Source organism: Rutilus rutilus (assembly GCF_951802725.1).
Source record: "Rutilus rutilus genome assembly, chromosome: 7".
Lineage (NCBI taxonomy): Eukaryota > Metazoa > Chordata > Actinopteri > Cypriniformes > Leuciscidae > Rutilus > Rutilus rutilus.
The window spans coordinates 38114729-38124783 of record NC_140221.1 but is presented as its reverse complement, the minus strand read 5'-3'; the positions used below and the strand labels follow the sequence as shown (position 1 = coordinate 38124783).

General features: G+C 36.7%; 1 protein-coding gene across 1 annotated transcript; it reads right to left on the bottom strand.

Annotated features, from left to right (window-relative positions):
• Nucleotides 1-302: 302 nt before the first annotated feature.
• ranbp1 (RAN binding protein 1) lies at nt 303-9279 on the bottom strand. The gene is made up of 6 exons (XM_084415325.1): nt 8807-9279; nt 7419-7555; nt 2322-2479; nt 2109-2237; nt 1888-1950; nt 303-1631 (listed from the first exon to the last, which is right to left on the bottom strand). Exons 1-6 carry the CDS (start codon nt 8819-8821, stop codon nt 1489-1491), a joined length of 645 nt encoding a protein of 214 aa, XP_084271451.1. The 5' UTR covers nt 8822-9279; the 3' UTR covers nt 303-1488.
• Nucleotides 9280-10055: the final 776 nt, after the last annotated feature.

Sequence of the window (10055 nt, the reverse complement as noted above, 5' to 3'; positions counted from 1 at the left end):
TCATACTTTTATATATTATGGTTAAAAATCAAAAGCGTTCACTTTTGACCAATTGTGAATGTACTGATCTAAAAAACATAATATGCTGCAATATGACGTTTTTTTTTTTTGTCTAAATCAATATCAGTATGATTTCAAACACTAATTTGAACGGTTTTAAATTGTATTGTGCTATCAAATGAGTAGACAAAGACCTGTATCATGACTAACATCTCCAAATCATATGCTAGTATTATTACACAAACTGAAAAATCATATCTGCCCCATTAGGCTTTTGAATGGAAGCCATACAGACACTGATGTATGACAAAGCATCAGTCTTTAATTTGATTTGATCACAACCCTTTTACATGATGTATATTTAGTAACCACTATAAAATGTGAGATTTCAAGTCATTCATCACATGCCAAATGCAACTTAAGGGACCCTTTTGCTTTTATTAAAAAAATACTCAAACTGGGAATGTGGAAATTGTGCGGTTCAAACACATCAAAACCGCAATTCCTAAAATGTACATTCAAAATAAAATAAAAAGCAAAACAATGTCTAAGAGACCAAATTATTGTGCATGCAGTCGTTGTAATATTACATAAGATAAACCTTAGACATGGCCTGTAAAACTTTATCAATGCTGTTTGTTGGAATTTAAGTTGTAACAAGCCTTATGGAATGAAAACCGTATTTCATTAGTGATACAGTACCTACTTTACTTATCTCCCTATATATTTTTAAAAAGAACTTAATGTGCATTATGACAACAGGTTTCAACTCTTTAAAACCTCACTGCTTTTCCACACTCGAGTGATAACGGAGTCAACCATTCTTTATTTTCTTGATTTCCAATTCAAACAGAAGAGGGTCACACTCATAATAGAAGGGTCATACTCATAAAACTTCCTTCAGTTATTCAGAGCGGTCTTTTTTTTTTCTTTTTTTTTTGCCAGATGCAGCCCTCCACAGAAAATGAATCATTTTAATCATTCAATAGTAAATTCAAGCCACAGAGAAGCCAAATGTTCCTCATGTGACTTTATTGTAAGGAAAAGTCAAAGATCGCAGATACTCATACTCCCTATCAACTCAGACAGCCCGCTCTCATATCAGACAGTGCTCATCTAGACGCTCACAATATAACTCTTTAAAGTACAAAAGAAAAACAACAAAAGAAGTTACCCAATGTGGGAATCAATCAATAGCACAAGCCTTGTATCATAGCATGTCGTGTAAATACACAAATACATGATGACTGACGACTGGTCCACAATGAATGAGAAAATGAAGGGCGATATGAGAGTTTGTGAATGGGACAAAAGCTCACAACAACTTGATGATTGAGAAATGGACGCATTAAGAGTGGCACCAAGGTCTTGTGAAGTCAAGAGGCCAAAAAGAAAAAAACAAAAGTGTCCAATTTTTCAATTTCAGAGTCTGTTGTATAAAAGGGGTAAATGGCAAGTGGAGGATCCGTATGAAGCGACGTTCCGGGCTCATTTCTTCTCCTCACCAGCCTTCTCCTCTTTCTTCTCTTCCTTCACCTCCTCTTTCTTGTCCTCTGAACTCTTTGTCTTGTCATCTTTCACAGACAGCTCCTCCAGCTTCTCTGCCACTTTGTTAGGGCTGTTCATGCTACCTGTGAAACGAAATTAAAACAGTTAGGTTGAAGGCGCTTCAAAGAGTACTCCAACTCAAGCTTAACACAAATTTATGAAAAAATAAAATAAAATAAAAATGTCTGAGAAGATACGGTCACCTCCCAAGTGAATGGCAAGGCAGTTTGTAACAATCTTCATGTTACTGTAGCAGACAGAAAAAGTCTAAGGCTGGATGTGTCAGTCTTAAACAGAGTGAGTCTGCAATAATCATGGTAGAAAATGCCATCATCTTACCTTCTAGAAACTTTCTGGCCTCTTCTTTGCATTCATCAAACTTCATCTTGAACTTCTGTGCATCTGCAAGACAAAGGAAACAAAGGGCACAAAAAAAAAAAGTTACTTTTTTACGCTACTCACTACTAATGTTTATTTCTGTATTTTGTAGGGCTTCACTTAGTTTTACTTTAACAAAATCCCTGAGATTTGTTCTGGAGATCACGTTCATTTGTACTCACTCTCTGCATTAAGGAATCGAATAGCCAGCATCTCTGCTTTGGGTTTTTCATCTGCAAAGTCAGCATGTGTGTTCCACACCCAGGCCCTGTCACTGCCTGCATTGGGCTTCAGCTCCATCAACGGCATAACTAGAGCACAGGATTTCAATTCATGAGTTAATGCCAGCACATGACTGGAAAATTAACAGGAGGACAGATAACGATTACACTCACTGTTGTGGTTGGCACAGATTTTGAGGGTGCGGTCTCTCCTCATGAGAAGGCGGATGGTACCCTTCTCTTTGTGTCGCAGGAGTTTGACATCACCCGTCCCGCGCTCCTTCCACTCGGGAGGGTCGTTCTCACTGGCAAAACGATACAGCTTTGCCCTCCTACAAAAAACATGTTGAAGATAAATGTCAGCAAAAATTCAGTTCTCACAGCTCTCACGCAGCAGTTCTCTTTTGCATATCACCGCACTCGAACAGACAAATACAGATAAAATTGTCAAAATGCCCATATTGGTGAGTATCCTTGATGAATCATTTATACAGTGAAGTCTATGTAGTGTTTTGTTTTTTACATTTGTTCAATCAATTTCTTGCTTGAAAAGCTGCAGCTGAAAATTAAAGCATTGTTTATTTCACTTGTATATTTTATTGTATTTGTCCTATTATATATATAAAAAAAAGTATAATTATTTAAATTAATTGATTCATTGTCGATAATTTAATCAAAACTTATCGATTGTCGATTAAGCAAGGTCATGCGCGTGCGTACTGCTCAACTGCAAAACACGTAAAGCAGACACGAGAAATAAAGAGCACGTAGGGCTAGTTACACCTTCATGATTGATCACACATTTGCTTGAGCATTCGCAACCTTGTTGTTTTGTGCAACTAAGTTGTAATATTGTTTATTTTGTGTAGGCCTATATCTGATTGATCTCATATAGGATGCATTTGGTCAAGAATTAACAGTAGTAAAACAGCTTCTGCTTCAGTGCATGCAGCTCAAACAGCAATGCACAGCTAATAACAACTATGATCGGGACTGTAATATTACATAACATTATAAAGAGAACAGTATTGAAATCAAATGTTGTTTTGTCTTGTTTCTGCGCGTAGCTTCAGGAAGAGCACATCCACAATGCTGACTAGCACACAACTTGAACTAAGTTCACTTGAACATTAGCGTCATTTTGTGCAGATATAATTTGTAATATGTTTGTTTTGTATATATCTAATTAATCTCATATAGGATGTGTTTTCGTTGAGTTAAATAACCAGCTAGCAAAGGTCTTCAGTATACCGGTGTTCATTCAACGCACGCAGCCCAAACAGCAATGCACGACTTATAATTATGGGACTATGATTGGGACTGTAATTTTACATAACATTATAATGAGAATGCTATTTTAATAAATCTTTGTGAATTCATTGGGTTAAGTTGCCGTGGAACACGTCCACAACACGAGTTACACATTCCGACTAACAGGCATCTGAATAGTGTTGCACGATATACCGGTACTAGAAAGGTACCGCGATATCCTGCTATTAAAAACAGTATGATATGAAATTTTATTAGTACTGGTACTTTAAGAGTGACGGCACTCTAAATATGAGCAGAGTCATGATGAGTGTGTGCAGAGCTCTGCTTTAACCGTTTACATTCACTAAACAATGGAAGCAGAACAGTAAAATATATACGTGCAGCGCTTGACAAAGAAACATGCATGAGAAAATAAAGCGTAGAACGAGCTCGTGCTGCCGGGCTCAGACCTGAAGCACACGCCTTTCACACAGCATGTGATCGCGACTTCAGTTCTCTTTCGCAGATTATTAGGTTTGAATAGTCAAAATTCTATGTAAAAATGCACGTCCTGGCGAGTACTCACGTAAACACAGTCGGGTATGTCTTTAGTGAATTGTTTGTAAAAAGAAATCATATGTGTTCCAATGTATTGGGTACGTGCAAAAGGGCCGGACTAGCAGCCTAATATTGTTTGATTAATGTTAATCAAACAACAAAAGAAAATAGACTATCACCCAATGCTTGACTGAATAAATGTAAGCTATTTATTAAGAATCAATCTATAGTTAATTTATAGAGTGAAGACTTTATTTTGTCAGCTACAGTAGGTCTATTTAAAAGGGGCGGTATAATGCCCTATTCACAAGATGTAAAATAAATCTCTGATGTCCCCAGAGTGTGTGTGTGAAGTTTTAGCTCAAAATACCACACATATTTTTATATAGCATGTTAAAGTTGTCACTATTTGAGGGTAAGCAAAAACGCACCTTTTTGTGTCTGTCCCTTTAAATGCAAATGAGCTGCTGCTTCCGGCACAGAGGGCAGAGCTACAACTTGTGTCCTTAGCAACTTCGATTACCTCACAGACATGCAAAATGAACATTTTGAAAACTTGTGATATGTAGACAAGTGACATGTAGACAACATTTCTGAATGGTTAGTTGATGAATTTATGTAGCTTTTATGTAGTTATCTTCTAGTCATTGATAAGCATATTCCGTCATGATAATCTATAAATCGCGTTCCCGGGGGCGGGGTTTATGTAAATGTTAGGGTTCGTAATGTCACTAACCCGGGAGGAATGTCATGTAGTCCCTACCAGCCGTTTGTTGTAGTCCTTAAAAAGCAATTTCTTTAAAAGAAAATATGTTCCTTGAGCGTCATAACTTTGCTGTTTATCATAACTTTATTTATGCTTAAATAGCAACATTACACACTAACTAAAGTTAGAAAAGTGAAATCAATCAACCACCTCATGAACAGTAGCATTCAAAAAAGAACCACCAAAAAAAAAAACAGCACCGTCATGCTGTTGGCTATATGCCACTGCAGTAGACACATATTGCAGTTTTAAGGCTAATGATTAATCGATCGTTAATTTAAATGACTATTGATCATAAGAATGCGTGTAAATTGACATCTAATATATATACACACACATACAGTTACCTTGTAAGGCTACATTTTTGAAAGTAGGCAATTACTTTTGCTGTACTGCTCAGTGACTTGTAATAAAACCAATATGAAAAAGAATAGTGATAAAATTGTGAATCGTTATCTTCTTGAAAAAATGATTTGCCATATCTACCACCCCTGCAATGAAAACCTTTCTAAAAAGGTACACAATGTAACTTTTAGCTCACTAGTGGTTAAGAAACAAAACTGCATGCATTTTGCAGAACATTGTTTTTGTTGCACTTCGGCTCTTAGCGACTGTGCATGAATAACCTTTCACAATAGATAATGCTTTAGAGAGCTACATATGGAAATGTATCTGTTCTAGGGCTGGGCGATATGGCTGAAAACTGTATCACGATATAAGTGTTTCATATCGGTCGATATCGATAATTATTGATATTTTTTATGACATATTTAAAATAAGGACCAGTCCAGGAGACAAATACATTACATTTAAAGATTTTTTATTTTAAACTTTCTGATTATAATCCCATCAGTTATAAAGGCAGAAATGTCAACACGACCATGGAAAACACTCACTCAAATAATTAGTCTAAAATCTGAATGAACACTTAACAATTATCTCTTAACATTAAGGTGCAAAATTAAAGAATACGTAAGAAATGCTTTATAAAGGGGTGGGCGATATGGCAAACATATAATATTACGTTTTTTACATAATTATGTTGGTTTTACTATTTTGTGGCTGTTTTTAAAATATGGACATTAGTTTGGCTGTAATGCTCAAAGCCTTAGGTAACAAAATGTAAAATAAAAAAGAATGGCAGACGGGGCGAAGATAAAGTTCTCATTATGTTCTTTGTTATTAAATATTAAGATCAAAGATACACAATACACATACACACAACCTAATATACAGATTAAATAAACAGTGCTTTATGTTTTCAGCTACAGTAGGTGAATTTAACAGTAGCATTGAAGAAAGTAATTAAATGAACAAATATGAAAATAAAACAAAACAGACTTCACTGTATAAATTATACATTGTTACTTATTAAAGCTACTATTAAAGTTATCAGTCAAGAGCAGTGAATGATTTTCTCTTTGCATTTTGTTGTTTTATTAACATTAAAGGGATAGCTCTGTTTACTGTTTGGATAGCCACATTCTTCAAAATATTAATATCTGAAAATATAAGAAGAAAATTAATACAGGTTTGGAACAACATTAGAGTGCGTAAATAATGAGAGAATTTTTATTTTTGGGTAAACTATCCCTTTAAGGACAAGCGGCAGCGTGTTTACTATTACTATACTGTCTCTTTAAGAGCTGCGCGCGACGCGTCTAATAAACACGCATTTGACAAGCAGATTTTCTCTCAATTTTCTCAAGTTTGCTTTCACTTTAGACATATCCGACTAGTTTATGTAAACCTTGTGTGTATATAACAGTATTAGCACAATAAGACTCGAAATATAGTCCAGTATCCAGGCGCTGGTAGACAGAGTGCATGTGAGCTTCACATGTACGCGCTGAGAAACGCACACGTTAAAACAGCTCATAAGCACGCGAATAACAGAGAAACTGACGATGGTCTTGCATAATTTGCAGACGACATGGTCTGACTACGGTCAGACTTGAAGTCAGGCGAGCTGACTTTTCCTGTTTTATCAACAATCGCTGTATCACTACTCGCCGGTTCTGTTACTGAAGAATCCAACACGAGACAATTGCGCAACCATACTGACTGGCTGTTGAGTGTCACCCCCTACGTTGCAAGGTTACCAGAGAGTTGAGTGCCTTTGTTCATGCAACCAAATTTTCTTTCGCAACCTCTGGTTTCTTCCGACGAAGAAAAAAAAAATTTATCGAACGCATTTTTTATTGATATTGATTACGTGTCTATCGCGATACATATCGTTATCGTTTTATCGCCCAGCCCTAATCTGTTCAATAAAATACCTTCACCCGTTGAGCAACAAAATTGGCCAAGCCAATGTTGATTCTCATTTTATTACGAGCTCTGTCACATTCTCTTTTGACCAGCAGACTCTCCTCTATTCTGCTTTTGTTTTAACTGGTGACTCCCCAGCGGTTCAAGATTGATTTTGTGTTTTCCATGTCAACCTTTCTCGCTCATTGTGACAACTAACCTATGCCACTCCCACAACACACAGGTGTCAAAAGTAGCCCGAAGCAACTCGTCTCTATTTATGAGTATGACGAGACATGCATCCCAACAGCTCTAAAAAATAACCAATTATAATAGGCTTACCATAGTGAATCAGTGCAAGACAAAAACATGATTTGGAAGGATTGATTGATGTTGCATAGTGTACCTTTAAATCTGAACCTGCTTAGTATTGGGTAGTGACTTACATCTTGAAAAGTTCCTCCTCATCCTCTTCTAGGGTCTTAACATCCTGCTCAGGTAGGGAGACGATGGGCTCAAATTGAGGGTCATGGTTGGAGTCCTCTACATTTTCCGGGGTTGCTTCATGATCATCTTGTGCCTCCTGGAGGGGGAATTAATAACAGCAGCTTTTGTAAATCAAACATCAGAAAACAAATATGCAAATGACCTACTGCAGTTGGTCAGCATCCAGGATTAAGACACCTTTTTGTTTTGTTTTTGAGAATAACAAAAATTTACTATGGCATTTGTTCTGCTGAGCTTCACACTGTCCTGATCCCGACTGTGGGGATCCTGCTTCCACATTACTCATCAGATCAGTGAAAAGCTGTAGGATTTGGAGGGATCATTCTCTGGAGTTTGGCCTATTGTCTCCAAATTTGCTGCTGCAACCAAACTTACACCAACTGGTGCTGAGCCCTGAACTTGAACTCACACTGCTGGAATTCAGGCTCTTGCTATCCACTAATCACTAGTCTAACATCCATGAGGGCCTTTTAGCTTGAATTATTCAAAAGCTTTCCTACCAACTCTTGCAGCATATCTTCAACACATGTGAAGCTTTAAACTGGTTCAACCCCTCCTAGTTAAGTTTCTTCAGTCAGCATTTTAATAATACTAAGAAGTGTATTAAGCTAAACAGTTTACTTCACTCAATATCAGATATGTACGCCTAAATGGGTGAGTTATATCAGTTTCTCAGAAGTGGACATTCAGTTAGCACACAGGCTAGCAGAAGCTAATAAGCGGCCTAAAGGTGTTTAAGTGTTTGAATCTCCGTCTCAACCCACTGTTTTGACCCAACTGAGCAAATACAGTTAAAACACGCAAATGAACCCGGAAGCTGCTAATAAACCGGCTTTGAGTTTGAACTTCACATGTGCGGCATGTTAGCGATGCTAACACACACAAGCTAACAGTGTCTTAGCATGGCAGCTTTCAATTCAAATTATGAGCAGTATTTAATTGGAAGATGTCGTGGATACTTTTATTACGTAAATGAAACCAATTATTTGATTGTCTATTGTGTTTAAGAAAGTGACGAACACAAATGCACATATAATTATCATTTTAAGGACGTTAACGTACAGCTGCTATGAACAGTGTAGCGTGATTTTAAATAAACAAACGACTTTGACAGCGTATAATTACAAGATATTAAGAATAGAAAGTAGAAGAGTGCGGGTTTAACGTCTGGTGTTTAAGCGTGCGACGTAGGTAGAGGAAAAAACAAGTGCTTTTCACTCTCTGTTAAAAAAGACCCGTATAAAACATTTATCGCCAACTAAACATCCGAAATAACCATCTCTCGCGGTCCGAAAGGGACAGAAGATGAAGATGATGTCTCACTTACCTTTGGGTCCGACATTGTTTTAGCAGATGTTTGAAGATTTAGGAGAGTTTCTGTTCGGTTTGACCAGTGCGAGCTCGTGAGATTTCACTCCGATACTTTCGCGCGCGCCTAACCGGAGAAGAGAGACGGTGACGTCAGCGCAATGCGCGACGTCAACGCGCGCTTCGGCTACGCAGAATTTAATACTGAAGCTCCAGTTGATGCGAATAGATGTTGTTGTTGTTGTTGTTTGTTTCTTTATAAGTTTATCAGGTACATATCCCTTGATTTTCTTTCGTTCTAACAAGACAGGAAAAGAAGAAGACAGGTAATTACATTCAACATCTATCTGACACTGTAAAGTTTTATGGTCCTGGGATTTTCCTACATCCCCCTGCAGAATACCCTGCAAATGCATTTGTAGAGCCCTGCAATGCAGTGGCATTGACCTGTATTATAGAAGACTGGAACTTCAGCATGTTAACCTCAGAGTTCTGACATTTCTGTCAGCTTCATGTGACTATTTGGGATAATTTATCTATTCCTGAAATGACTCTATTGTGTGAATAATACAGAAGAAAGTTGACACCTTAGGGTCACCCTTACATTTTTATTTCACTTACAGAAAAATGCCTTAAAAACCACTGAAATTTCATTTTTCATTTATATAGATAGTACTTTAAACGTATGTAGAGCCTACATTGATATTTTTTTATCAAAACACATTACTGATCAAATACTAACTTGGGAAATAATTTTGTTCCAAAAACGTAGCAATGGTGTCATTAAGCATGACCCTGTTATGCATTAACATATGCAAACTGTGAGTTTAAAAATGTACATTTTCCCAGCCCAAATCTTTTGCTACAGTGCTATTTTTGTTATGTGTAAATCCTTTACCCATATTTAGTGGAAACAGCTATTATTTAATTGCTTTAAAAAGTGTTGCAATTCTGTTTCAGTTACCGCAATTAATTTAACATTCACTAGAACAAGGATTCACAAAGTTTACAATAATTTCTTTTAGGAGTCAAGCAAATGTGGGTTCCAGTAAGTAACCAAATTAAACCTTTCTGCATGACATAGGCTAGAAGCACATTTTAAGTTTGTATTGTAGCCTTTGTATTCTAGTCTTCTTTTCATTATTTAATGGTAGTCAACAAATACATTTGTGTTTTTATTTTTAAACTTTAAATGTATGTTTAAGGGTACATGTATAACTAATCAACTTATTTATTTTGCACAATTCCTGCAGTGTGACAATAAAAAC